The sequence below is a fragment of the Chlamydotis macqueenii genome, chromosome 12 (genome assembly GCF_036417535.1).
Source record: "Chlamydotis macqueenii isolate bChlMac1 chromosome 12, bChlMac1.mat, whole genome shotgun sequence".
Lineage (NCBI taxonomy): Eukaryota > Metazoa > Chordata > Aves > Otidiformes > Otididae > Chlamydotis > Chlamydotis macqueenii.
Window position 1 is genome coordinate 3,404,628 of NC_141567.1, and position 27,268 is coordinate 3,431,895.

The 27,268-nt window shown below is 48.4% G+C and overlaps 3 protein-coding genes across 5 annotated transcripts in view; all 3 read left to right on the forward strand.

Annotated features, from left to right (window-relative positions):
* The window catches only part of PCSK6 (proprotein convertase subtilisin/kexin type 6), a 34,238-nt gene extending 31,208 nt beyond the window's left edge, over window positions 1-3,030 (forward strand). The window contains exons 20-21 of the mRNA XM_086756968.1: window positions 820-932; window positions 1,368-3,030. Of these exons, the coding sequence (XP_086613094.1) occupies window positions 820-932; window positions 1,368-1,465 (211 nt within the window). The 3' untranslated portion in view covers window positions 1,466-3,030. The remainder of the gene's footprint in view (window positions 1-819; window positions 933-1,367) is intronic.
* A 3,687-nt stretch (window positions 3,031-6,717) lies between these two features.
* SNRPA1 (small nuclear ribonucleoprotein polypeptide A') lies at window positions 6,718-12,684 on the forward strand. Of its 2 annotated transcripts, none has more exons than XM_086757618.1 (9): window positions 6,718-6,863; window positions 7,506-7,653; window positions 8,006-8,195; window positions 8,577-8,623; window positions 9,338-9,440; window positions 9,992-10,071; window positions 11,334-11,409; window positions 11,848-11,941; window positions 12,550-12,684. In XM_086757618.1, the coding sequence occupies exons 1-9, from the start codon at window positions 6,782-6,784 to the stop codon at window positions 12,606-12,608; spliced, it is 879 nt and encodes a 292-aa protein (XP_086613744.1). In that variant the 5' UTR covers window positions 6,718-6,781; the 3' UTR covers window positions 12,609-12,684. The 2 variants fall into 2 exon arrangements, with proteins under 2 accessions (XP_086613744.1, XP_086613745.1); XM_086757619.1 differs by having other exon boundaries at window positions 8,117-8,195.
* Window positions 12,685-13,085: 401 nt separating this feature from the next.
* SELENOS (selenoprotein S) lies at window positions 13,086-19,496 on the forward strand. Of its 2 annotated transcripts, XM_086757536.1 has the most exons (7): window positions 13,086-13,199; window positions 13,360-13,494; window positions 15,059-15,165; window positions 16,504-16,593; window positions 16,696-16,774; window positions 18,434-18,475; window positions 18,788-19,496. In XM_086757536.1, exons 1-6 carry the CDS (start codon window positions 13,109-13,111, stop codon window positions 18,442-18,444), a joined length of 513 nt encoding a protein of 170 aa, XP_086613662.1. In that variant the 5' UTR covers window positions 13,086-13,108; the 3' UTR covers window positions 18,445-18,475; window positions 18,788-19,496. The 2 variants fall into 2 exon arrangements, with proteins under 2 accessions (XP_086613662.1, XP_086613661.1); XM_086757535.1 differs by lacking the exon at window positions 18,434-18,475.
* Window positions 19,497-27,268: the final 7,772 nt, after the last annotated feature.

Consider the following 27,268-nt stretch of genomic DNA (forward strand, 5'->3'; position numbering starts at 1 on the left):
GCCAAGATGTCTTAGGGCTACGGTGGAAGGGGCTCAGCCCTGGCCCCGGGCTCGTTGGAGGAGGTGTGGGAGGAACGAGGAATGATGATGTTTAGGCAAATATTCCAGCTTTCAATCAAACCTGCTCCGCGGCTGTGTTGAAGGAACGTTCGCCTGCTCCTTGGCCCAGCACCGGGGCTGCGTGCGGGGAAACTGGGAGACGCCGGGAGGCAGCAATTTGCTCCCACTCGCCGGCGCTCTGTGCTTTAAGTGGGGAGTGGGAGTGGAGTCAGCCTCATTACAGCGAACATGAAAGGGAAGGATTAAAGGTGACTCGGGAACACGCGGCACGGTGCCTGCCTGCCCGGGGTTTCACTCACCCACGCTGGCTATTCAGCGGGGAGAGGAAGAGGGGGGCCAGCATCCCTTTCCGGGGATTTCGGGTACGGTCTCCAAGCTGCCGTCCCCAGACGGGAGGCACAGCGATGGGCTCTTTTCCTTGAGCAAATGGCTGGGAGCAGCACAGATTCCCCTCACAGCCCTTTTTCTAACTGGGATTGCTGCGGAGAGAGGTGTGTGTCCCGCTGAGCCTTCCCAACAGGCAAGTGCTTTTGGGATGTCGCTAGCCATCACGGGGCATCAAGCTGGCACCACCAAGCTCATCTTCCCCAGGGCTTGGATAACTTTTCAAGCTTCAGATTCAGTATTTTCCACATCCTCTGGTTCAGCCTGGATGCCGCAGTGCTGGCAGATGCGTTATGTGGCCAACGACCCAATTGGGATGGCCGGGGTTGGGGTGTCGGTGTCGGTTCAGACCGCGGCAGGGGTCTCTGTCCCCAGGTGCGATGACCACTGCTCGGCCTGCGAGGGCTCCAGTGGAAACTGCCTCAGGTGTAAAGAAGGTTTCAGCCTCCTCGGCGGCTCCTGCGTAACCAATGAAACCTGCACCAATGGTAAGTGGTTGTGGCAGAACCGCTGGCACTGTGGTGCTTCCCCGGCAGTAAAAATTAGGGTTTTGGGGGATTCCCTCCAGAGCAGAAAGCCGAAAGCGCTGCAGCTCCTGGGCTTGCCGGGGCACGGCTGCAGCGAGTGGGGCTCCAGCTGCGGTGGGCAGGCGGCTTACCTGGCAGAGCTGCTGGATATCTGCCTGCTGCTCAAATGCATCCAAGTGTTTGTATTTTGTGGTAGCTTAGTCTCGGGACTAATTCTCCCACTCACTGCAAAGCTTCGTTAAAACCATGTGAAAGACGCCCGTAAATAGCGACTCCTTTTCAATTCTCTCTCCTCCAGCACTGGAACGAATTGCGCCGCCTGTTACGTGCAGTGTTTGTTTATTTAAAATGTTAATCTGCTCTCATTTTCTCTTGTTCCTCGCCTCGGCCTCCCAGCTGACAAGACCTTCTGTGAGATGGTGAAATCAAACAAGCTCTGTGAAAAGAAGCTGTTTGTGCAGTTCTGCTGTCAGACGTGTCTTATGGCCGGGTAAAGTTCAGCGGCTGCATCCATCCAGGACTTCCACCAACTGCCAGCCCAGTTTTGCCAAATCTTTAGGACAAAAGTTTATTTTTTCAGCTTTGGGAGAGTTTACATGGTGCTGTCAAGCATTCGCTCGTAAGTTTGATAGCTTTAATATCACTGTCAGCGCCTTTCTATAGCAATCTGTTAAGCAGAGATTGGATCGTACCCTGAATGATCAAGTCCTGAAAGGCAGCGGACAAGCGGTGATATTAATACTCTCAAACACTCCTCGTGAGCAGGGACCGATGCATGATCCGTGTACCCAAGCTCGGTTCTTCGCAGAAATCCTACTGATCCGCCCGCTCCGAGCAGCTGGTGGGAGCCCTCGCTGCAAAGGATGCAAGACTTCACCCGTCTGCGAAGAAAGAGCTGTTTGTGGCTCGGTTTTTGGTACCCTTTTCTGCTAGGCGACGGCTGACATAAACCTGCATTGCAAAGGGCCGGCGCTGTGCTCTGTACATAGGTAAAACGATGAATTAGGTGGTTCCCGGAGCGGTGCCCTACGGCCTGCTCCGGCACTCCTGTTCGGATTTGGTCGGTGGCGGTTTCTCTCTGGCCGTGGCGATAACTGGGCATTTGAGGACCAAAGCGAGAGCTGACCCCCGTGGCCGTGCGGGCCGGCGAGCCCGGCAGGACTCTGCCCTGAGGTACCTGCAGGGAGTCTTAGGGACTTCGGGGGGTTCGTCCACACGGACCAGGCTGTGGGGTCACAGCCTTACCACAAAATGTATATTTTTCCTGGAACTGCTACTAAGCTGCTGATTAATTCAGTTCTGGAATGAGCTAGATCCTTCCTCTAAACAAGACGGTGTCCCAAATCATCTTTTCTGGCATTTTGCGTTCCCATCCTTCCCCTGTTTCGCTGGGTATACCCCTCTCTCTCACAAAATCCTCCTCTTCACGGCAGTGATTTTTCTTGGGCATCTGTTTCCAAAAGAGACATTCCAGGGATCCGGCCAGGAAACTCTCAATTCTACAAAACCCTTCCCCGAAATAACCCTTTTCATGCTCTCTCTCAATAGTAAGTCATGTGGTGTTTATATAATTGTGTTTAAAATATCCTTGGCTATGTTGTTTTACAGATTTTTAAAAAATAACTTATACAATCCTTGTTTTTTTCTCTGTGGACTATTTTTTATATGGGAGTGGGGAATCTTTTTGTGTCTTACATCCTTCGCCTTTTCTCCTCTCTGACCTTGCAGAGCCGCTCTTTGCACCAGACGTATGTAAATACCCTTTCCTACGCTGCATGTTCTGATTTTCATAGTTTTAACGAGTCAAACCTTTTGCCAGTGAAATTCACAGTACAAATTGTCACCAGTTCCTCTCGGAGCTGGGATAATCCCTGCTTGGTTTTGGTTGCAATGACACGCGCCCTGCCTGGGCTTGCCCGCCGGAGCTTACCTCAGCCAGGTGAAGAGGGGAGAGCCACACCGTCACCCGTCCTCACCCCCCTGGACCAAACCCAAGGAAAAGACAGAGCTTTGATGAACTGACCTTTAAGTTAATAAACCATTGATCTCCCCTGACAAATGAATCTGTGCTTTTTCCAAATTCATGCAGCCGCCATCCCAACCAGAGGCAGCGATGCACCGTGCGTCTTTATTTTGCCGTCTTGGCTGGAGCTTCTGATCAGCCCAGAGCACCTGTGGGAGAAACAGCTCAGGAACAGACAAGCTGCATCTGCAAGAACCTCACTTTTGTTCTCAGAAAGGTCTTGCACCTTCAGAGGAAACTCGTATCCCAAATACCTGCCCCGTGCCAGGCTGAGCTGGCATCTCTGGTGCACCCAGGGCTGTCTGGCTGGGGTTTGGGGCTGCGCTCGGGCATGGCTGGGCGTATTCTCCGGTTGTGGGGGGAGTGCGGCATGTAGGGATGCGTCTGTGGCTGGATGAGCTGGCAGGGGGGCTCACTCCCCTTTCCCACCCATACACAGAGCATCCTGCAGCCCCCAGGATCCAGCCCCCTGGAACCGCAGGGCCACCCTCCTCCTTTGGCTGCCTGGGGAAGGAGAGGAGCCGCTGCTGTGTCGCGGAGCGGAGGGGAGCCTTTTGTGCGTCGTGTGGGTTTTGCAATGTTTAACCATGGGCCAGGTGCCCAGGGTAGTGGCTGGATATCTGGAACTGAGCCTTTTAAGTGTGGAAAAAAAAAAGAAAAGATCGGAGACTTCCCATGAGGGAAAATGCTTTCTCAGAGCTGTGCTGCTGTGGGCACAGGTCTTCACATTTATCAGATGATAAATGTGAATCAATCGGATTATTTATCACATATAGTGATTCCTTCCGTCGCTCCAGGATTCCCCTTTCGGTCTCGGGCCAAACCAGAGGTCAGAACTGGGGTGAAACGCTCCTGGCTTCTGCTCCCTTTGGCTGTAAAATAAGAAACTTTCATTTCTGTTGCTGTGTCACACAGTCAGAAACCGGGAGCTGTGAATCAGGCGAACTGCGTCAGCTCTGCCTTTCAGTTCCCTGGCTCAGCACCCTGCCTCTAAATACTGCTCACTGGTATATTTAGATGTACTGAAATGCTAAAAAAAAAGTAAGATGTTTACCCTTATATCCTTGGCATAACCTAAAATATGCACTGGGTAAAGCGATACAATTTAAGATGAGCAATCCCCAGCCGTCCCAGCTTTATCCTGCTTTCTGCTGCCCTCCAGCCTGCCAGGGAAAAAGAAACAAATTCTACACATCGAGTTCATGCAACAACACCAGCTTCCAGTGTTTCCCAGGGCACTAACTCCCTCAGAAATCGTTCTTGTAAAGTAATAAAATTCAGATTATTTATCCAAGCTATCGCAATGCTTGCTTGGAGCTATTAAAGTCTCTCTGACGCTGGTATGCTCAGAGGATCAATGTGGCTGTGTCTTCAAGATAAATGCATATTTAGGCAATTTATTAAAGCTCGTTTCTCTATTATCTCTTGGCACCAAAGCCAAATCTATGATAGCTGTTTTCTGGAAAATCTTCTCAGCGCAGCCTGACTCCTGGTTTGCTGTTTGGCTGTGAGGTTGCATCCACGGCCATCTGCCATTTCAGAGTTGGCAGGTGGGGAACACACATCTTAAAAATCATTGCTTTGACTTTCCATTACAAAGAAAGGGCTTTTAAGAGCTCTGTGTACAGTATTCAAGACCAAGAATCTGCCTGCTCTCAATCACAATTCTGTTACGGCTGTGGAGCTGAGGCATACAGCTGTATTGTGCTAAGGGAGAAAGCTCCACGTTTTGTTTGGCCTTCTCAGAGGGAGGACCTGCTTTCCAGGAGGCTGAACAGGGTCTCCTTTTAACAGCTGCCTGAAACGGCTAAAGGCTCTGTTGTCTTTACCACCGTGTAATTCCTGAGTCACGTACAACAGTACTGCTAGTTCTTCCTCTCGGCTTGTGACAGCTCGCTCTCTTTCCTAGCTGCTTTTAAACAAGTGCAGATGTTATAAGAACCTGACAACGTGCTTTCATATGCAGCTTTGGTGGTTTTTAAAGCAGGGAGCACAGGAGCCGGCCGACCCCAGCTGACACCTCCGCAGGGATCGCCAGCCAGGACAGAGCCAGCTCTGCTGCCGTAATCCTGGGGAACGAGCCAGGCGTCGCTCTCAGGGTGACGCTGCTAGATGCTCCCAAAAGAAAAGTATGAGCCATCACTGCGCGGTGCCAAGTGTGGCTGCAGCTTTTAACCTGTTATCACATCTTCTGGGTTCACAGAAATGTCACGGCTCATGAAAAAATCCTTCTCTCGATAGCAGTAGATCCAGAAAGCATTCTGCCTTACCTTACTCGTGGGGCCTTGAGGGCTGGGGATGGCTTGGTGACATTCAGCAGGATTTGGGGCCTGGTGGTGGTCAACCGCTTCCCTTCGCATGCCACCCCCACGTCATCCGCACTGCGGTTCACCCGCCCGCAAAGCCCCGCTGCCGCCAGCCGAGCCCCGCCGGCCGGGCCGAGCGCCTCGGCCGCAGCAGCCCCACGCCGACGCCGGGCAGCGCACCAGCCTCGGACCCAGTGACCCGCTTTACGTCGAAGTGAAGTCGCCCGGCCAGACACGGCAGGCCGAGCCATCTCGGCTCCCCCGGTGCTACTCCCAGCTCTTCCTTGCTGTTCTCCAGATTCCTAAAGCGGGGAAGAGGGGATTTAGTGGTACACAAAAGCACATTTTATCTCCCAGGCAAAAGGTGAACATCACGCTGCAGCACGTGGCGCAGAACAGCTTCTCGGAGACCGGGAGCGCAGGTGGAAGTGGCGGAGCAACTGTCTGAAACGCTGCAGGGGGAAGGTATTTTTGGGCAACCTACATCCAGGAGCAAAGGCTGGGCTGCTGCTTGGATGGCGGAGAGAGGGCACCAAGAGCCGCGACTGCTGCGCAGCAGGAAGGGAGCAGCGTGCGTTTGAACAAGCAGAATCCCACCGGCTCGGCGCGTGGCAGCCAGCTCTGCCCAAAGGCAAGCAGCTCGCTCGCTGCCAGCCACCTGCGTGAAGCGGGTCCCCAGCCCGCGCGGCCTCCATTTCTGCAGGTTTAGTCTGTGCTGGGCAACACCAGAAGCTGAGAGGGACCCTCTGGTGACATCTCGCAAGGGGGACATTTTTTACGCTGAGGGTGGTGGAGCGCTGGCACAGGTTGCCCAGAGAGGCGGTGGATGCCCCGTCCCTGGAAACATTCCAGGCCAGGTTGGACGGGGCTCTGAGCAACCCGGTCCGGTTGCCGCAGTCAGACCTCTCCGCTCCGGGGGGGACTGGGCTGCCGGGACCCCCGGGGTCGCTGGGGCCGGGGGGTTTGCGGGACGCCGGGTCCCTCTGCTGACCGGCTGCGGCTGCTGGAGCAGAGCTGCTGCCCGGGGCGCACGGCCTCCCTGCAGCCGGGAGGCTTCAACCGCACGGAAAATTTATGTGGAAAGACCTTTAAATGGGGTGAGATTGAGGAGGGGACCTAGGGCGGGGGAGAAGCGCCTGGCTGGGGGCTACGGGACTCCCCCCTATTCCCCGTCAGGGCGCAGCGGCCTCGGGACCCTCTGAGCGGGCACGACCCGGGCCTGCCCGGCCCTGGGCTGCCGCCGGAGCCCCGGGAGAGGCTGGGGAGCGGAGGCTGCCCGGGCTGGGGCAGGGGGGAGGCCGCCGCCCCGCTCCTGTCAGCGCGGGGAGGAAGAGGGGCGGGCGGTGCCGGCCCTTCGCTGCCTCGGCGCTCGGCTGGTCGTCCTGGCGCCGCTCGGCGCTCGGCGGGGTGTGCCTGGCGCGGTGCGGCCTGGTGGCGGCAGGGAGCGGAGCGGAGCGGCGCGGCGCGGCGGGACCGGCGGGATGGTGAAGCTGACGGCGGAGCTGATCGAGCAGGCGGCGCAGTACACCAACGCCGTCCGCGACCGAGAGCTCGACCTGCGCGGTGCGCGGGCTCGGCGGGGCCGGGCGGGGGGCAGTTGTGCCGAGGCGGGGGTAGCTTACAGCCGCGGTGCGGCCTGTACTGGGCAGGAGCCTGCGGGGCGGGAGGGTGAGGCCTGCGGGGGCCGGGAGGGGGCCGGGAAGGGGCCTGGGGGCTTCAACGAGAGGAGGGGCTACAGCAGCACGGGGGAAGCCTAAGGAGCAGGTTGCTGGAGGGGCTTGCTATGGCCGGGGGGCTTGGGAGGGTAAAGAGGCTCCAGTGGCAGGAGAATTTGGAGGGAGGGGGCGAGGGAGTGGAATGGAAGGGAAACTTGGGGGGAAGCATGGGAGGAACCTGCAGTGGCGGGGCTGGGACACGAGGGATGTGCCAGAAAGGTGGGTTTGGGGTGAAGGAACACATACGAGGAGGGAGTTGGGAGGCCTGCTAAAGGCGGGAGGAGGCATGCTTTGAAAAGGCTGCGGGGGCTGTCGGCTTTGAGGAGAGTTTAGTCTGCGTGTGGTGCGGAGGAGAGTGTTCTGGAGGTGTTTTGGCTGAGACTATCTGCACCGTCAGTCCACCCAGATGTGCCCCCCACGCGCTCCGTCCCTCGCTTTGTTCCACTCTCTTGGGGCAGCATCCAATTCCTGTCTTGCACTCTCTCCCCAGGCTATAAAATCCCTGTTATTGAGAACTTGGGTGCCACGCTGGACCAGTTTGATGCAATTGATTTCTCTGACAATGAGATCCGGAAACTGGATGGGTTCCCTCTCCTGAGAAGGCTGAAAACTCTTCTGATGAATAACAATAGGATTTGGTAAGCGGTTGTATTTCAGCCAGCTGGGACCCTGGGGCAGAGAAAAACGCTCTTGGGAGAGAAGTGTGCGTGCGTCTTTCAGTGCTGGGTAGATGCAGAAGTGTTTGTTTTATGGTCTGTCCCAGGTCAGTCTTTGCTTTTCGGACAGGACCATGAGACGCAGAGTTTGGAGTATGGCCAGAACTCTGGATTTCAGTAATCATTCCCGTAAAGACAAGAAAAGGGGGCTACCTGCACGTGACTGAATGTAAATATAGGATTGTGTATAACGCCCTTGCAGTGATGGCTGGTATTTATTGCCAGCTTTATTACAAAAAGAATTGTAGGGGATGCTAACCCAAGCTTCTGCCAGTGTCAGACTGGGTTTTTTACAAGGAGATCCTCTCTGTTGCTGTATCTCTGTGTGTCTTTCCACCACTGCAAATTTCTGGCCTCATTTAAACCTTTGGGTTTTGTTCTTCAGTCGGATCGGTGAAAACCTCGAACAGGCTCTGCCCAGCCTGACGGAGCTCGTTCTTACCAACAACAACATTGCTGAACTGGTAAGCTGTCGACGTCGGGTAAATCTAACGAAGCTTCAATTTGTGTTTGTCATCTTTCTATTTAACCATTTTCCTCAGGGTGGTGTCGATGCTTTTGGTAATAGTTGGTACTGCTCATCTTTCTAATTAGCCTTTATTCTTTTTTCTTTAGAGTGATATCATATGGTTTTGGTAGTAATTAGTGGTGTAGGTATTGTAATGAGCGTAATTTGCAACGTGCAGTGGAACAGCAGTCGCAAAGTCGTAGTGGGTTCCCTGTTAAACTAATTGTGGTAATTCTAATTGGTCTCTAAAGTAGATAGGAGTTCAGGAACTTTGTTTTCAAATGTTTGATTCTCACCAAATGGACTCACCATTTCTTACTGTGTTCCCATTACGCAGGGCGAACTGGATCCCTTATCAACTATTAAATCGCTGACTTACCTGAGGTACGTAATCTTGAGCTGAAAAGCTGCTCCTTCTCTGCTCTTCGGACTCTGCTGCTGGCCTGGCTCTTTGCCGTGGTCTGGAATGCTCTGCTCTTTTTTGAGCTGTGGCAGATGGTTTACGATTCAAAATGGAATCCATAAACAGTGTTTCCACTACGCTTCAGCAATGCCTGGTGTTTAATGGGTGAGGCTTTACGTTACTGACAGACTGGGACCGACGACATGTAACATCTGCAAACCAATATTGCAAGCATTGGCGTAACCTTAACCTTTAAAAACCTAAAACCTGAAGATTTAAACTCTTGTTACAAAATACTTTAAAATACATCTAAACCGTGGCGATTCAGTAAGGTTACATTTGGTGCGAGGCACAAAACATCACAGGAAAATTGCTTTGCTTTTTTCCAGTTGATCAGTGTCCAGGTAGGAAATGTGATGGTTTCATTATTTGGGAGTTTTTAATATTTTGAGGTGGTTCTTTATATTCTTCTTCAATAAAGTCTACTTAATTGATAAAATAAAGTGCAAGTTTTTACTGTAGTTTTGATAATATCGAAGAACACTGTAACTAGGTTTATCTCGTGATGTTGTTTGTTGTCTGTTACAGCAGAAGGTACATGACTGCATTTTAAGTATATGAATGTATTTCATTATAAGTTTATTCTAAAATATTTTCTATTAACAACCTCTTTATAATCTTTATTTACTTTGTAGCGTTTTAAGGAACCCTGTAACAAATAAGAAGCATTACAGATTATACGTAATCCACAAAGTCCCCCAGGTCAGAGTGCTGGATTTTCAGAAAGTGAAACTCAAAGTAAGTCTGCTTGCTTCCGATTCCGCGCAAGGTTAATAATAATACCTTTGTTTCTTGTTACATTCTTGAAAATTCAGTGGTAACAGCGAACTTTTGGCCATAGTTGTAAATTTTATGAAAGCTATAGATCATAAGTGGCTCTAAAACACGCTCTTTGATTTATTTCATGGTTTCATTCTGTTAAGGGTGTAGTCTGTTTAATGATGTTTAATTACATTTTACTCCTGTTGTTTGTTTCGTGTGATTTCTTTCTGGCCATCCGGTGGTGTTGGCAGAAAGACCTCTAGAGAAAGAAATGAGCTATCGCATCAGAGCCCTCTTGCTTTCAGTGAAGACAAGTGTGTGAAAGAGTTTTTACTTTTACGAGCATTAGGTTGATCTGCCTTGAGTCTGAGCGTTGGGGCAATGTTTATGTGCTTGTTCTTACATCTGGTCTCCACGTACCAATGTTCACTGATGAAGCTGAGCCAAAGCGTCTTTCTTTGCAAGGACAGAAGCTTTGCAAAATGCCATGTTCTTAAATTAACTTTGTGTGTGTGGTATCGCTGTAGGAGCGACAGGAGGCAGAGAAAATGTTCAAGGGCAAACGGGGTGCACAGCTTGCAAAGGATATTGCCAGGAGAACAAAAACGTAAGATAAAAAAAAAACAAATTTACACTGGCATTCTCCTTCAGAAACACCACTTTCTTTGTGTGCGGTAGTAGGCAGTAAACTGAAATAACAGCTACTGGCAGGAGGCCTTAAACGCTTTGGTAGCCAGAAGCGCCTTGTCCAAGCATCCCCATTTTTGGATGGTGGTGAATACCTCTCAGAAATATTTTTGAAAGAGATATTTGGTCAGGGTGGATTGCGTCAAGTCAACAAGCAGGAAACCTTAATTTTTTTTTTTTTTAAATTTAACAGCAGCGGTGGCCATTGTGTATGTTGGCTATTATTTTCCTACATAATTGGTAACTAACATTTTTTGTTTTGCCAGGGAATATAAACTGTAAAATCTGCTGTAGTTAGAAGGATAAATGCAGATTAAAATCTTTAGTTAAGCCTTTACAAATACATGCTGGTTTAGTTTCATTCTTAAGTGGCACGTCACACGTTTTGTTTAATCTTTCATCAGCCTGTTTGGAAATCAGAATTTGGATCCTGTATGGCAGCAGCATTTCCAAATTCCTAGTTAAATAAAAAAAAAAAATACCTTGAATGACATATTTAGCATTTAAAACTATAACAGATGGACTCCAGTTTATGCGTGGAAAGGGGTTCAGGTCTGTGAGAGAACGAGTAGGTGACTGAACTAAATAGCTCAATAAACAGATATGAAGAAAATCTTTCTTTAGCTGCAAAAGAAATTGCAGCGCTCTGGTGCTGGGTCAGCACTTCAGGAAATTCTTTCCAGCTGATTCCATTGATTTTCACAGACTACAGATTTTTCTTTTTTTTTTTCTTAAAGCAGCAGCAGATAAAGTTTTTCTTTCGAGTGCTAACATTACATCCATTCTGGTGTAGGCTTTTACAGGCTGCGGTAATCCCATCTTAGACATAAGAACGGGAAACTCGATTTCGGTTACTCTGCGTTTATCCACCCTGCTTTTGTAATGGCGACAGACCCCCTGAGTGTTCAACAACATCCAAATCGAACAGCTTTTGTCAACCGCTGAATTGATAAAGTTAAGCTCTGCCTCTCTTTACGAGCAGACGAAACGGTGGGGGGGAGCGGGGCAGCCAGGACACGTTGCTGGTGTTTCTGAAGGAGGCAACTCTTCACTGTATCAGTTTGTTAACAAAGATAAGATACTACACTTGATTGAATGAAAAGCTTCCAAACCTACGTTTGGAGGTTAGAGAAGCACGTGCTCTTCGAAGGGTGTGATGGGTCTCTTATTTTTCCTTTGAAGCTTCAATCCAGGTGCCGGCCTGCCGATTGACAAAAAGAAAGCTGGGCCTTCTCCCGGGGACGTGGAGGCCATTAAGGTAAATCCGTCAGGACAGCGCACGTGGGCAAAAGCAGAGGAGAACTGTCGTGGATCCAAACTGAACAAATGTTTCCTTCCTCCTGGCAACCCCTGACTCTGCTCAGATGAATAGAACAGTGTGTCCTAACTCTGGTTTAGGTGCTTGTTGTGTAATTTTTCAGCTGTTATGATATACCTGGTTTTTGACAACTGAAAAGAAACTTTGTTTTGAGCTTAGAGCTGTCCCGGGATAGAGCAGCTTGTTTAATACGGGGTGAGGTGAGATTGTGCTTTGGCATTTGTAAAACTTTCTAGAACTAGAATCTTGTAGAACTTTCTCCAGAGGCTTAGCTTCACTTTACTGGGGGGAAAAAAAAAATCTTGGTTTTAGGTTTATTCTAAACGGACTGAAATACTGTATGTGAAGATTCACGGTGTTCTTTTGTCTGTTTTTTAGACTGCTATAGCAAATGCCACGACCCTGGCTGAAGTGGAGCGACTGAAGGGCTTACTGCAGGCTGGGCAGATTCCTGGCAGAGAACGAAAATCAGGTCACTCTCTGCTTTTATTCCTTTTCTTTCCCAAAGAGAATCTACCTCTCTTCATTGCTTCCTGATGCTTCATGTGATCTCAGTAGGGAGTTACGTTGGAAGGGCCAAACAGTGAGAGAGCTGAAAAAAAAGTGTTTGAAAAGAGGGTAATCTTATAGTCTGGATAACTGGGGATCGCATTGGAAGGTCTCTGTACTGGGGATGTCATCTGCCTGGCCTCTGGAGCGCAGCTCAGGGCTGTTCCACCTGGACTCCCTCCAGAACAAGGTGCCAAACGTCGTCCCTAAGCGCTTCGCAGGGTTGGCTGCCTGCAAACAGTTCATCCCAGTTATTTTAAAAAATTAGATTAATTCCAGAGTGTATCTGGACTCTGCTCTGAGCCTTAGTGCCCGAGGTGGGGGTACAGGAGTCTCTGATCTCTGCCAGGTCATGGATTTACGGGCAAACCTTCACTGCAGACTGGCGATTTTTCTCTGTCAGAGCTATGCAGATTTTTTTTTTTCCCCCCGAGGTGTTTTTTCATTCACGTTATCGCTCCCCTCCCAGAGGGGAGAAAGCTGGCGTGGCCCGCTGGCCAGCAGAACTAACGCCACGCTCTGTCCCTGCAGGCCCCTCGGAGGACGCCGAGGAAGAAATGGAGGAAGATCCGGTTCCCAACGGCTCCTAGGCCCCGCCGCGCCCGCGCCGCTCGCTGCCCCCGGAGCCGTCGTTCCCCGCCGGGGCTCGGGCCGGCCCCGCCGCCCGGAGCGGTACCCCTCCTCTCCAGCCCCGCACCCTGCCCTGGCGCGTTTCGGCGTTCAATAAACGAACGTTTCCTTTTTCTCCCCGTGAGTGCGGCGTCCCCTTCCCGCGCCGGGGCTGCGGGGACCGGCCAGCGCCACCATGGCGGCGGCGGGGGGGGGGGGGGGGGGGGGGAGCCCTTCTCCCGCACCGTGATTGGCTCCCTGGCCTCCATCCCCTCCTCTCTCATTGGCGGGCGTAGCCGTCATGTCACTTGTTTTTTTCCACTGCCGCCCTCCCATTGGCCCGCGAGTGGAAGCCTCGATTGCTGGTTGGTTCTGTGGCGCCGAGGTGGCGGAGGACGAGGAGGGCGGTGATTGGCGGAGGCGGGGGGGGCGGTTCCCGGACGTGAGGCGGCGGTAGCGGCGGCTGTGGCGGCGAAGGGCGATGGAGCTGGGAGGCGGCGGGCCCGCGGCCGGGCCCGTGCCCGGGCAGGCGGCGCTGGGGCGGGGGGGCCTGGAGGCCCTGCAGCAGGCGGGTGAGCGGCCGGGGGCGTCCCGGGCCGAGGGGAGGGGCGGGGCGGGGCTGAGGGGAGCCCGGCGGAGAAGAGCCGGGTCCCGGCTGGGCCTCCCCCCGCCTTGGCCGGGCGGGTCCTTCCCCGCAGCCCCGCTCTCACCTGCGGCTTCTCCCCGTCCCAGTGGGCTCCCTGCTGTCCGCCTATGGCTGGTACATCCTCTTCGCCGCGGTCGCCGTCTATCTCCTCATCCAGAAGGTGTCCCAGCGCCGGGCGGCCGGGCCCAGCAGCCGGCCGGGAGCGGCTGAGGCGGCTGTGGGTGAGTCAAGCCCTCCTTGCTCGCTAGAGCTGTGTAGGGTGCTGCTCGTGTCTCTTCCAGGTTCCTGCAGTCGTGGTGGGATGCCTGGCAGCCGCTCGGATCTTTATGCACGGAGTCTTCCGTAAAAACTAACAAGAAACTCACTTCTGGGGGATTTTAGCGGCGAACGATACGCGGGATAACTGTTTGGGCCCGCAGAAGGATGGAGGTGGTGCTACTGAAAGGCTGGACCAAGGGAGGTGGTTTTAAGAGCTTATGTCAAGGAAGGACTGTGTCCCAAAGCAGCGTGGTTGGAAGGGAAGGAGCAGGGCATTGCAGAGCAAGGGAGTAGCTGGTCTTCAGTGGTGCGGGAGCTGAGACAATGGTGGTTAAAATCAGTTGTTGTCAGCTATCAAACGACTTTTACGCTCATCCAACAAAAACCAAGCATCCAAATCTAAATACTGGGAAAAATCTTTTTATTAATATTCAATTTTTCTTAATATTCATCATATCTCTCTCTCCTTTCAGTTATTCCTTCGCAGCTCCTACTCTGGCAGGGTTGTGTACGTTTGGGGTGTAGCCGCCTCTCGCCTCTGCTCCCTTCCCAGGTGTGGCGCAGGCTGTAGTTCTTACACAGCCGTGACCCTGCCTCGCTTGGAGACTCACAGGCTGTGCTTCTTTATCTGCCAAAACAAAAGTGCGTGGCACTGACTCCTTTGGCACAGTGGCATGGCACTGCATGGGGCCCACAAAATATTACTTACGTGCCCTTGTCCTGCTGGTGCTTTTTTGTAACGCTCGTTAAACCTTGTTTTAGTTGTCAAAACTGCCTGTAAAGTGAAAGTACTGACATTTCTTTTACACATTCATCACTGGATAGTAGCAAACATGTAAGGAGACAAACAAATGTGGAGATACTTCAGCCTCTGGGGAAAAAAAAGGCAATATTTGCCTTTCTTTGGATATCATTTTTCTTTTGACTTCTCCTAAAGGCCAGGCAGGAAGAGAAGTGGTGACTCAATGTAGATTTTCTGCGACTGACAGTTTTCTCTTGAGATATGTGTGATATTTGTAAGTAAATTCTCTGCTGGCGGAGCCTGTTAAATCTGCCACTGCTTCCTTGCCGTAATGGAACAAGCAGGACCAATTGCCAGAAGGAGTAGGAGTGAATGTGGGCTGGTCGCCTCGTGCTTGTGCGTAAAAGAAGTTCTCTGGGTAAAAATGGAATCCTTGCGAAGCATGAGTGGTATTTCTGAAATTATTTCCATCAAACAAATCCTTCAGAAATAGAAGCAAGTATCCTAGAACTGTGAATTTTAATTTTTTTATGGGTTCGTTACTTTGGTGTCCTTATTCCTTAAAAATCCTGTTAAAGTAGCTGCTCTGAAAATATTGAAATGTTATGAAATTTAAATCAGCATATAAATTGCTGTAAAAGATTAGCTGGAAACTGAACTTAAGCCGTGATTTTCTGTAAAACAGCTGCAGGGAGAGTTGTGAGCCTTTCCTTATTACAATTTTTTGAGGAGATCATTTAGAATTTATTTTGAATAACTTTGCAAACCCTTTCCCAATTTCCTAGAACCTGACATGGTGGTAAGAAGGGAGGAAGCGCTGGCAGCAGCTCGCCTCAGGATGCAGGAGGAGTTGAATGCACAAGCGGAAAGATACAAAGAGAAACAAAGACAGGTAATTAGAGAGCGCTGCTTTCTTTAACTCACAGATTTTTCATCAAGTACTTTGCTGCTGTTGTAGAGAAGTTTATTCCGTGCCAGATACCAGAGGAATAGGAGACTCGCTGTCTGCTGGAGTGTGAGTGGTGGGGTTTTCCCCCTCCTTTACCTAAACCAGTTTTGATCCATGGTTTGATCCACGGAGCAGTGATGGGCAGTAGGAATCACGACGCACCTCCAGCAATGCAAGCACGTACTTACGTGCTGTGCTGACCCCATGTCTTGATGCTCTCTGTTGGTTAGAATGATTAATGGGTGTAGTATTCTGAAGTAATTAATCTCTGTGGCACTCGCTTCTCCACAAGTAATTGTGTGCGTGGGACGCTGTGGGCCTGATCTTATTTTTTCACAGGTAAATCTGGACCTACAGAAATGTAGTTATATGAACGGTGAACGCCTGGAGGTGATTTAGACAAACGTTGCTACTGCATACGTGTATTTTCTGTTCGTAATGACAAATATAAGTTGTCAGAAATGCAGCTGGGCGTTGCTGTAATTTAATGGTTTGAACTACAGCTTGAGATAATGAGGGACAGCGTACTGCTGTGGGGGGCAGCGTAGAAAAGTGGCTGTGATCAGCATAGCAATAATATTGCTCATTAATCCCAGCTCTTCCTCTGTTTTTACTTTTGCAGTCAGCTACGTTCAGACCTCCGTTTTTAGCTGATGCTTCACGAAATATTGGCAGTGAAAAATGAAATGTATTGTGGGAGAAAATAGCTGCTATGTAGAAAATCTAGGTCTGGTGTGCTTGGGCTCGGGGAGCTTTGCTCTCTTTGGATGGAGTAGCTACCTCGTTTCCTCTCTGTTCGTTGAGAAGAGGCAGTCTGTCTTAACCACTGATTTATTTGGTTTAGAAGAAAGCTGGGAGAACTGTTGATAATGTGTATTGGGGTGTAAATGTCTAGCTGGCTGTCTTGTTCATTTGAAAAACACGTTTTCTTCTGTAGAACCCTACATTGTGCATTAAGTTACTGTCATATACAATACACTTTACTCAGTACTTTCTATAAACTCGGGATTTAAGCTTGTCACTTAGTTCTGTTTTACTTTCAAAATGTTTCAAAGCATGAAGTGGTCAAAAGGAGCTGTGGACACAGTTTGTATATACCGAGGGGAGGTGGTTGGGAAGATGTGGATGTTCAAAAAAGTAAATGCTTCCGTAAGCTCGGAGATATGGCATCAGCTGAAGATGGATCCCTTGCTTTTTGATGTGTCTGTTGTAGCTGTTTCTGTAGCACTGGCAATTATGTTCAGAAATCTCAGTCTTGCCTGTCCTGGATTTGTTCCTTAGCTCGAAGAAGAGAAGCGAAGGCAGAAGATAGCAATGTGGGAAAGTATGCAAGAAGGGAAAAGCTATAAAGGAAACCTGAAGCTGAATCAGGTAACAACTGTGGTGTTAATCAGTGACAATTATGTCTACGTGATTAGATTAGCTGCAATTCACATTGGTTAAATTCTGAGGAACTTTTGCTTTTGTGAACAGCAAGAAGTAGAATCTGGTGCCTCCACCTCATCAGCGGTCCCGAAATCTAAACCCAACAAAAAGCCCTTGCGAGGAGGTGGTAAGTATGAAAACCTTAAGATATTCTGAGCTTGAAACAGAGCATTTATCCAGCTGCATACACAGTCATTGCAAAACTACGTATAATTTTTCTCTCCTTCAAGGAGGATGCAAAACGTGCCTTACCAATGAGCTCTTTCCCTCTAACCAGCGTGGCCTGCTTTGCGCTTTGTGCAGAACCTAGGAAGAGGATTCTGTGATCTTTTCCCCAGGGAAACAGCGCTTCAGCTTTCTTGTAAATGCTTTTGACGTAATTTACTGAGATTTTTGTGACTCAAAATTATAGATTCTTGCAATATTTCTGGGATCTCTCCCCATTATTGTAAAAGTCCAATAATTTAATATCTGGTTTGTCTTTCAGTCCTATGTAGTACTAACTCAGTGTAGGAAGAGGATACTTTACTTTGTATTATGTAGATGCAGGAAGATGAAAGGTTTCTTTAAGCAAAATGTGACCTTATTTGTCACACATCACAATAATGACCTGTTGAACAGATAAATCCTGCAGATGCGTGAACTCTTACCAACTCTCGCAAAGCACCAGAGGGTCTTATCATTAAACCTGCTGTCAGCCGCTGAAATCACCGTGATGGATGAACTGCTTGCTGTGGCCTCACGTAGCGCACGTTGGGATCGCTGCCGTATATCGGCCACGCAGGCGGTTTCCTTCCTCTCCTCTTGGCCAAATAGCCTGTGCCATACTTGCAAGTGCTAATTGGATATAATATTTTAATTACAATTTAGACAGCCTGAATTGTATCAGACTAAAAGGGAAACCCCCTTAGGGTGCAGCACCGAGTAAGCCACTTGGTTAAATGCATGAAACTTGAACATTCTTGATTAAACATATTAAACGTCAGTAATAGTTCAGTGCTGAAATTTCTGCTTTGAGTATTTTTACTGACAGCTGTTAACAACCTCTCAAGGAAATGGCCGATGGATTCGTCTTGCATTGTTTAATATGAGTGCAATCTAACGTCTGATGCTGTCAAATAACTTTTATAACTTTTGCACAGAACATTATGGGTAATAGCTGTGCTTAGGAGCAGGATCAGGGCAGCCAGGTTGAGGCACCTGTCCTAGTTTCATCCTGAGCAAAATCTTTGCTGAAGTAACAGATCGTAGAATTGGAGATCTCTGATCTTCTCATGGGGTAGATTAGCATGAAGCGAAAAAGCCATCTGCACTGTTTGGCTGCCGAATTAAGCTAGAAAGCAGAACTTGGCTAGTATGAGAAAAAAAAACTTCAAAGATAGAGGCGATGCTTGAAGTTTCAGTGGAACAGGTTGCTTTGAAACCTGCTTGGTTCGCAAGGCTGCTAGGTTTTTGGTTGTCTTTCTGTTTGCCTTGTACAGAACAAATTGAGGACGTTTGCCAAGTTGTATCTTTCTGAGTATCTGCTCGTAAAATGAAGTTGCCTATAGTTACGGCATTAGGATGTTCAGCTAAAGTATTTGCCCTACTGCATGTACTTGCCTTTTCAAATTCTTTAAAGAAAACCTGACAGTAGTAGTGAGTGGATCTACCTTTTGACCTTCAGGGTATTCCTTGCAGGACTGGAATAAAAGATTATTTTAAGTCCCTAACTCTTAGGGCTCTTGGAGAACAGATAGACTTAACAGAGCTTACTGTAAAAGTTACTGCTCTGTTTGCTCTGCAGAGCGGCATTAAAGCTTTGGTGCAGACTTAGAGAAAGTAAAAGGTAATTAATTTCAATTTAATTTAATCCAAATTGATCAAATTAAAACAGGAGTGTTTGGCAATGGCTTTTACTGTTAGCACTACCAAAATAAACCATCTCAAGTCTGGATATTTTCTCTGCTTTCACTTTCCTTAAAATCCTGCCTATGTAGTAAACATAAACAAGGTGCAAATAATTGAGAGATTGATTTTTTTTTTTTTTTTTTTTTTTTTTTTTTTTTTTTTTTGGTCTGTGTGTGTTCCTTGTGTGTTGGTGAAGGCCTGTTGAAGACCGATGTTATTAATACAGTGGATTTCTCCTCTGTCCTTCTAGGCTATAACCCCCTGTCTGGAGAAGGAGGCGGAACTTGTTCCTGGAGACCAGGCCGGAGAGGCCCGTCCGCGGGTGGATGAGGCTAACCTCCCTAGTGTGTCATGTCACTAGCGGGCTTGATCTGACCCACTGTCTGACTGCCTACAGTTCGCGTGTCACCGGGACTCCTTTGGGGTTGGGCTTAGTGCAGGTGTCAGCCTGAAAACAGATACACAATTTCAGCATAATCGGTTAATTTTCACTCTTCTGTAGAGAGGAAGCGAAGTCTCCAGCCAAGGCGCATCACCTGTGATTGTGAGATCGGGGTTCTGTGGCTGGCTATTCAAAAGACTGGCCTTGGGCAAATGTAACTATCTACGTGCGGTTTACCTCTGTAAAATGGGGATATTTACCATCCTCAGACAGGCGTTACCAGATTTACTGTGTTTGGCTGGGACGCACCTTGAATTTTAGGCAGAGGGACTTTCAGGAAAACCAGATGAACTGACAAATGCCACGGATTTGCACCAAAGGCCAGTTATTGCGGAAGAGTCTCTGTGACAAGCTACCTTGAATGATGTTTTCCTTATAAATGGTAAACAAACCAGTGAGGATTACTGATGCTAGACAGCAGATGGGGGGTTTCTTGCTATTTTTTTTTTTTAATTTCAACTGCTTTGTAAAAACAAAATACTATTAATATTAAATATAATTGCAAACAAATCATAAATCTAGTATTTACAATCTTGTGGTTTCCTACAGCATCTTTTTATATAGAAGGCGTATGTTCTAGCGCAATAAATGTGTACAAAGCAAGATGAGAGACCAAATGAAATTATTTTCATTTGACTACTTCCATAAACAAAAGGAGGTTTTCAGCTGTTCTTTTTGGCTTTAACAGTTCCGTTTTATTGGGTGTTCTGTGTTCCAAATCATGATATTTGGAAGAATCACATTCAGGTTAAGACAAAAGCAAGTTTTCCCAAGTTTGAAAAGTGAAACTTCCGGTTCTGTTCCTCACTCAATAAGGAACTGAAGCGTGTGTGGTCTTCATCCTTCTGGTGTATGTCCAGTGGATAGAAAACAAAGCTAAAGCTGGTCATTGCAAATGAGCTTTCCAAACATCGCACCCTTGACATGCTGTCTGGCACAAAATGCAAAAAAAAGAAGTGAAATAGTTCCCGTCAGCGTATGCCTAGCGTCCCTGTGTCCGACTGCTGTTGCTGAGGTGCTAAGGTATGCGTCAGTGTTCCGTTAGCGCAGCTTAGGGCTGCTCGAACACTTGTTCCTAAATACTCACGCTGGGAATATTTGTGTTCGTCAATAGGTACGAGTGCCAGCTTTGGGTACGCTGCTTGTGTGTATACAGAGCCTGCTCTGCGTCAGGTGAGCTGTGATTTTTCTCTTGACTATAAATGTAACAGCAACACGTTACTAGTGAGTTTTAAAGTTGCCAGCTGATGAAATGGAAAGCCCAAGAAACTTTTGCTTCGGACCCAGGAAGTGCGTGTAGCAAATGAAATGAGAAGGCATTAACGTTCCTACAGAAACTGGTTTTCATTTCCTGGCTTCTGTGCACTTTGGTATGTAAAGTTAAATTTCCCTTGTTTCCATAGACCAGTTTATGTAACTTTGTGTTTTAATCTTTAATAAGGCAGGAAAAAAAAGAGGTGGGGAAGGATATTTTCAAGATCTGAAGATTCTTCGTCAGTAAAGAGGACTGAGACGTTATCTTACACATGCCTCTGGGAAACATTTTCCCCTTGTGTTGGGGAAACAGGCAACAGAGTGAGGTATTGTCTTCAGAAAAACAACTGGGGGAGGTGGTTATCTCAAAGAAGCAGAATTCCTTGTGTCGATAAAATGGTAAGGAGGGGTTGATTTAACTCAGTAAAAACGTTTTAAGAAACAAATGAGCAGGTCTGAACTGAGCATATGCTAATCTTTCTCTGTGTCTCAAGACTTGCTTCTGGCTGGGACTGGGGTTATGGATTTTTGCCCAATGCTAAGATTTATTAAGACATATCTAGTGAGAATGAAGTGATTTACATATTTCTGGAAACTTCAACCTTCTCTCTATTTTTTTTTTTTTTTAATTTTAATCCTCAAATCCCCAAATCTTTCTTGATCAGACCCTTCTAAGCTGTTGAACAGAGTGGGAGGAGGAACCTCAGTTTGCAAAACTTCTCCTTTGGCTCACAACCTGCACAAGCAGAGGGAAGGGTTTTTCCTCTGACTTCAACGAGAAAGCTCTCCCTTGACCACAAACAAGTATGGAAAGGTGGCTGCTTGTGCTTTATAGTTTAAGAGTGAAGCATGCAGAAGGCATTAGGTGAACGTGAACTATTTAATGAATACGTTGTTCCTCCTTCAGTATGAATTCCCAAGAACTTGAATTATGAAAGATCATATTAAGCCTTCAGGAGATTCATTTTTTCCCACTTACAGCAGTTATGCAAGAAGCCTCTTACTCTACTGATGCAGATGTTCTGGAAATATCTTTATCTGGAAGAAGCTAGCTAACAATCTTAGAGTTAATGCAATGCTATTAAGCTGCTCTACAGTGTTACTTAGTCACTGAAGAGTAATTATTTCTGGTATTGAAAAATCCTACATCAAGCAAGTGTTAAGAAGCACAAAAAAAATCCTGAAAATTCTAGTTGCTTGAGAAATGCAGCTACGTATTTTCCACTGTCTTTCAGATGATTTATATGCTGGAGGAACAAAGTTTTTTGTTTTCTTTAAATTGCAGATGAGATCTAGTTTATGCATAGTTCTCTTAACTATTCATCAGGAGATACTGAGCACTGGAATTAAAATGGAACAAAAAACCATGTTGTCACTCTCGTAAAATTTATTTGGCTTTATTTATGCCTTTCAAAAACATTGTGAAATGAGGGAAAGCTTTTAAGAGTGGTATTGCATACGAAGTTGTTTAAAAAAAAAAAGTTTCTTATACTGGAAAATTTTAATAACGAACAACAGAAGATGGACTTGGAGGAGTGACGGCAAGTGGGGAACCTGTCAGCAGAGCTGTTCCTGGGCGTTCCAGAATTACCGGTGTATTAATCAGACCAATGTGAATGAAAATGATAATTGCACCCATATCTGCAAGGAACTGCTCTCCTACCAGAGGCTGAATGCAGGTGTGAAATGTTAGTACTAACAAATAGAATCGAATGTGGTTTATATGGTTCTGTACTAATTTGACTCAAAACCAAAGGCATTTGGCTGTTCGGCAGCTGCTCTGTGCCCGGTCTGGTTTCCTCCTTAGGCTGTGCTGATCCTCAGCTCAGGTGTTTGGATTGGCAGGTTTTTCGGGGGGTTTTGTGTCTTTTTCCCCTCCCTAGGAAGATGACTGAAGAGTGTCAGCGTTCAGAGAGCTCTCTGAACAAGGATGGCATCCAGCATGAGTCTCCCGTATGTTCTATCAGCAGCATGATGGTTAATGGTTGCATTTAAACCATCCCAACGCTGTCCTTTATGCCTCCTGCACGGTTCCCATCTCCGGCGGTTGTGTTTTTCAAGCCTGGCTGCACATCAGCACGCATCTCTACATCAGATCCACCCTTTGGATGATTTTTGCCCTTGTACAGGCTAAAAAGTGACACCTTGAAAAGGGATCGGGTTAGCCAAGAGCGGGGCACGGTGTGTTTCTGTCCACGCTGTCGCTGAATGCTGAAACAGTATCATTTCCAACTGGAGAAAAAGCCAGTCTGGACTTGGATGGGCTGAAGACTTGGTTAGGTTTTTTTTTTCCTTCCTTTGGAATGAAAGCTTAACTTTTGGAACAGCTCTGCAACCACAAAGGAAAAGCATACGGCGGCTGGCTGGGTGGTGTCCTGGCCCGGTTGCGCCGTTGTAGCTGATTTTGTGTGAGCGTCCAAGCCAGCTGTTCCAAGCCTGACACACACCCTGCCCTTATTCCCAGCTCCAGAGCCAGCAACTTCAAAAACTTCCATCAGTTTTTATGAAGCAGCCAATGGCTGCAGGGGAATAGGTCTCCTCAGCTCGATTCCGGTGGTGAATATGCACATTTTCATTGCAGATCTCTGTTGCAAGGGGATGGCAGGTGTGCAGCCACTGCTCTGATGTCTATTATTTTTTTTTTTTTTAATGTGATCACTTGTGTTTTGAAGTGCATACCTGCTGAAAAGCACTTTCAGCACGGGGCGAGATCTCTGCTGATAAATTAATAATTTCATTCCTCTCTCTGTGTCTTCCAGACTTTACTAATCAGGATTCTTCCTGTGTGCTGCTTCCTGAGCTCAGCCTCAGAGCCCGTACCGTGGGTAACATTAATGTAGGGATGGCAAGGAAAAGAACTTAGACAATTCTATTTAAGGAGAATGGAAAGAAAATGGATATACTGAAATACCTGGCCTTTCAGCCTACTTCTGCTGCTCTGTTGTGTGCATTAAAATTAGGCTGGCCTACAAGATGTGCTTTCAAAAAAACCAACCCCAAACTTGGGTCTTAAAGCTTTACTTTATCACCTACTAGAACCATAGCTGGTTTGGGCTGGAAGGGACTTTAAGCTCATCCAGTTCCAGCCCCCTGCGCCGGGCAGGGACACCTCCCACCAGCCCAGGTCGCTCAGAGCCCTGTCCAACCTGGCCTTGGGCACTGCCAGGGATGGGGCATCCACAGCTTCTCTGGGCAACCTGGGCCAGCGCTTCATCACCCGCACAGGGAAGAATTTCTTTCTCATCTCTGATCTAAACCGATGAGAACAGGAGGCTCGAACCGACAACAGAGGGGCAGTGTGGGGAGCAGGAGGGGGTTCCCATCCCCTCCCACAGCCCTAAATTGGGTTCCCAGGCTGGGAAGGGCGGAGGGGACCCGGGGCGGCCGCTGCACTGCGGGGCCGGGCCGTGGGATGGCAATGTTGGTCCGGATTTCCAGCGAGGAGCAAGCGGTGACATATTTTGTCCCTCGAACTGGCATCTCCCGAGTGATTCAGCCGAGAGAAAAGGCTGGGACTGGTCCGTGGCAGGACCAGGAGAGGATGGGGAGGGGGGAGTTAAAAAAAAAAAGTGGGTGCTGGAGCTGGGGAAGGAGTTTCTGCATCATTTGGGAAAATGCAACGGGGCTGGAAAGACTGCGACAGAGACAAATGCTGCTGGTTGCCCAGCGAGATTTTTTCCACCGTGAGTCTGTTACCTTGAATATACGAAGTATGCTCATTTTCCAGTGCCTGGGTAGTTTTTAAAGTATCAGTTTCAGTACTGGAAACATTCGTAATTAAAGTTTCTGGAGCACTTGGGAGGCAGTTCACTTCTTTAACTATTATTTTAAAATATGGTAAAGAATATATAATGTGGAAGGTACATCCGGTAAGCGTTAGAGCGGGCTCACCACTGTGGAAAAACCGGAGCTCAAAACCGATGGGAAAAAGAAATGGTTATAATGGAAGAGCACCTCTTTCCTCTACAGGGCACAGCCCCCTACATGGAAGAAACTTTTTCTTTTGTTTTTAAGCTTCTTTATTCCAAAAGGACGACATCTATTCCGTGCGCACACAAAACAGTTTGCCACTTCAAGGACTTGGCTTTTTCATCGTTTAAAAATAGGACTACTGTTTTCTTAACCTGATTATGAATCTAAATCCTGTGGGCCTGACCGGTGGGCCCTGGCTGGCTGCTCCGGGTGCTCATCTCACCGGGGCTCGCGGGATGGGAGCACGGGGACGGAGCAGACGCGACGCGCATCCTCTTCAGATTTTGGAGAGCCCTCAGAATATTTCCTCAAGCAATCCCACACAGAATAGAAAATATGCTGCATAAAAATGTGCTTATGCTTGTGTAGTTACGCGAGAGAAATACCATGTCTTTTCATACACAGTAGCCATAATGTATAGTGTCAGCTATTCGTTGAGACTAAGAGCTGCGTTGATAGGGGAAGGCACTGGAATTATCCAGTAGAACTTTTCTCTGCCAACCAGATTAAAAACATACTCTAGGCAGGTAATGGCAGGATTGTAATTCAGATGGAAGAATTAAGCCGTGCTCTTCAAGTTTTCCCTTAATTTGCCTTTTTTCCTTTTTTCTTCTTCTTTTTTTCCTATAGCGGAAGGGGAAACCTTAGGGAGGTTGTGCGAGCATCGCAGCAGTCCCAGGCGCGATCCCCTCTACAGGGGGACGCCTTGGCCTCACAGCCGGTGGTGTGGACTCTGAACGTGCCTCCTCCCCGCGTGAAATCCTGGCACCAAGAAAGCATCCCTTCCTTCTCCTGCCCCTTCCCCAGGCGCTCCCAGCGCGCGGCAAGGTCCAGGATCGTAATTGCTCTGGAGGTGCAGGGAGGTGGGAACACGGCAAACGAGAACTCGGGGAAGCGGAGATCTGACACGGGAGCGTGCTGCTCCGCTTCATCGTTTCCATGTGTGCTGAAGTCGCACGAAGTTTTCAATTCTGATGACTAACTTCTTTTCTTTATGGGAAGGAGCCAACTGACAGCTCCTCAGCCCCAACCCTTCTTTTTTTATTGCCTTTTAACCACGCTAGCTCTGCCTTTTCCTGTAATTCATAGGCCACAGTGGCTTTCCCTTGAATCAGGAGATTTTTATTGCTGATTTGGAGCAGGCTGAGAGTAATCCCGTTCCTGCTCATGGACTTGCCACATCTCCTCTCTTGGAAAGGAGTGGCCTTACTTTTTATTTTATTTGAATGTCTGTCAGTGTCCTGTATTTCAGGACCTAATGATGAGGCTTGAGTGGAGAAGCAGTTTGAAACGGTCTCTTTTGAGGAAGCTTTTGAAAGCAGAGTAAAAAATCCACGTGTGCAGAGTGGCACAGGCTGAGGACAACACCAGGCTTCACAGAAAGGGATCAGGGCACCAGTAGTTAGAAATAATTGTGAAGCACTGCAAATCCTGGGAAGCAGAAGGGAATTACAGTAGTGGCTGGGGGTGGATTTCCCCATCCAGAAGGGATGGAAAGGACAGTATAGCAGAAAAGGTTTTCTTGGTATAAACAGCGGTTCGGGATTATTTTAACAGGGTGAACTGAGGTGGATCGTGGGGCCCATTCCCTGTTCCTCGAAGGAAGGTCCCAGAGAAGTAACTTAGTGCTGGCTTTGTTGGAGCAAACGCGGGGTTTCCAGCCAGCCCCAGCAGCCGGGCGCAGCCCTGGGCCTGCTGGGTGCCTGTGCCATGTAGTTCTTCTCTTCCTCTTCCTCCAGCATACATCTCCCTCAATATTTCTGTGTTCTGCCCAGGGGCAACCGAAAGGAGACCTCCTGCTCTTCTTTCTTGTTAATTGCTTGTATTTCTTCCCTAGTTTCTATTTATATTTAGTTTTATTTTTGTTTAACACCATAAATCGTGGTGGCACTTTCCTTGTGTTATTTGTTGCTCCTGACATCAGAAGAGTTCATCGGTGCTGACCTTTGTATGAGGATTGCACCACCACAAGAGCAATAAAACCCCCATAAAGCATTTTTTTCAAGACATATCATCCAGTTTGTTAGATAAGCAGATTGTGGTATTACCTGCTAGTTCCCAGAAATGTGACAGTTACTGTACAAGGATCGTAAAAATCCATCATGTGTGGTGCTCTCTGACTTAATTAACGTATAGTATCAATTTGGTACAGTGTCCTCTTTTGCAACGGTTCTTGCCCAAGAGCAGGCTGCTGTTATGCCAAGACTTTCTTCTTCTGAGCTCGTTGGGGATGACACCACAACATAAGTAAATATTAAAAAGGGAAAGACTGGCAACTGGAGGTGTGGAAGTGGGTAGGGAATGGAAGAAACCACAATGATAAGCAGGAGGTCAGTGAGATGTACTAGGTATATTTCTTCTGTAAAGACATGAGGGGTTTTTTTTCTGTAAAATGTAAAGGATTTGGGGTTGCAGTATTTGAAGCTAAAGCACTCTGTAGATGAAACGCACATGGAGAGTTAGTGAGGACAAAGAAAAAAGAAATCTTCACCCGGTCCAGCTAACATCTTCCCTCTGTGGAGCTGTCATTATAGCCTCCAGATGGAAACAGATTGACCCATTTCTGGTCGGTTTAATTAGCAAGGTGGGAAAAACCAGAGAGCTGCCTGTGCTTTTGCTCCCCCTGGCACCAGAGCATGTGCTGCATGAACGGCTCAGTGCCAGGCGCAACCAGGGCTGGAGGGCTACTCCTCTCTGCTGCGCCTCAGCTCCGGCCCTGCACGCACCGTGCGCCCAGGCAGGGCAGGTGTGGGGCTTGGGCAGCAGGGAACCCGCGCTGGGGTTCCAGGCCCAGCTCCTGAGCCAGGGTCCTGTCTCGGGGTCTCGGCGCAGGGTGCTGGGCTGGCGTCCCAGTTCTGGCTCCTGAGACAGGGTCCTGTCCTGGGGTCTCAGTGCTGGGCTGGGTTCCCAGTCCCAGCACCCGAGCCAGGCTCTTGTCTTGGGGTCTCGGTGCAGGGTGCTAGGCTGGGCTCCTACGCTGGGATCTTGGTGCAGGGTGCTGGGTTGGGGTTCTGTCCCGGGGTCTCGGCGCAGGGTGCTGGGGTCCCTGTCCTGGGGTTACGT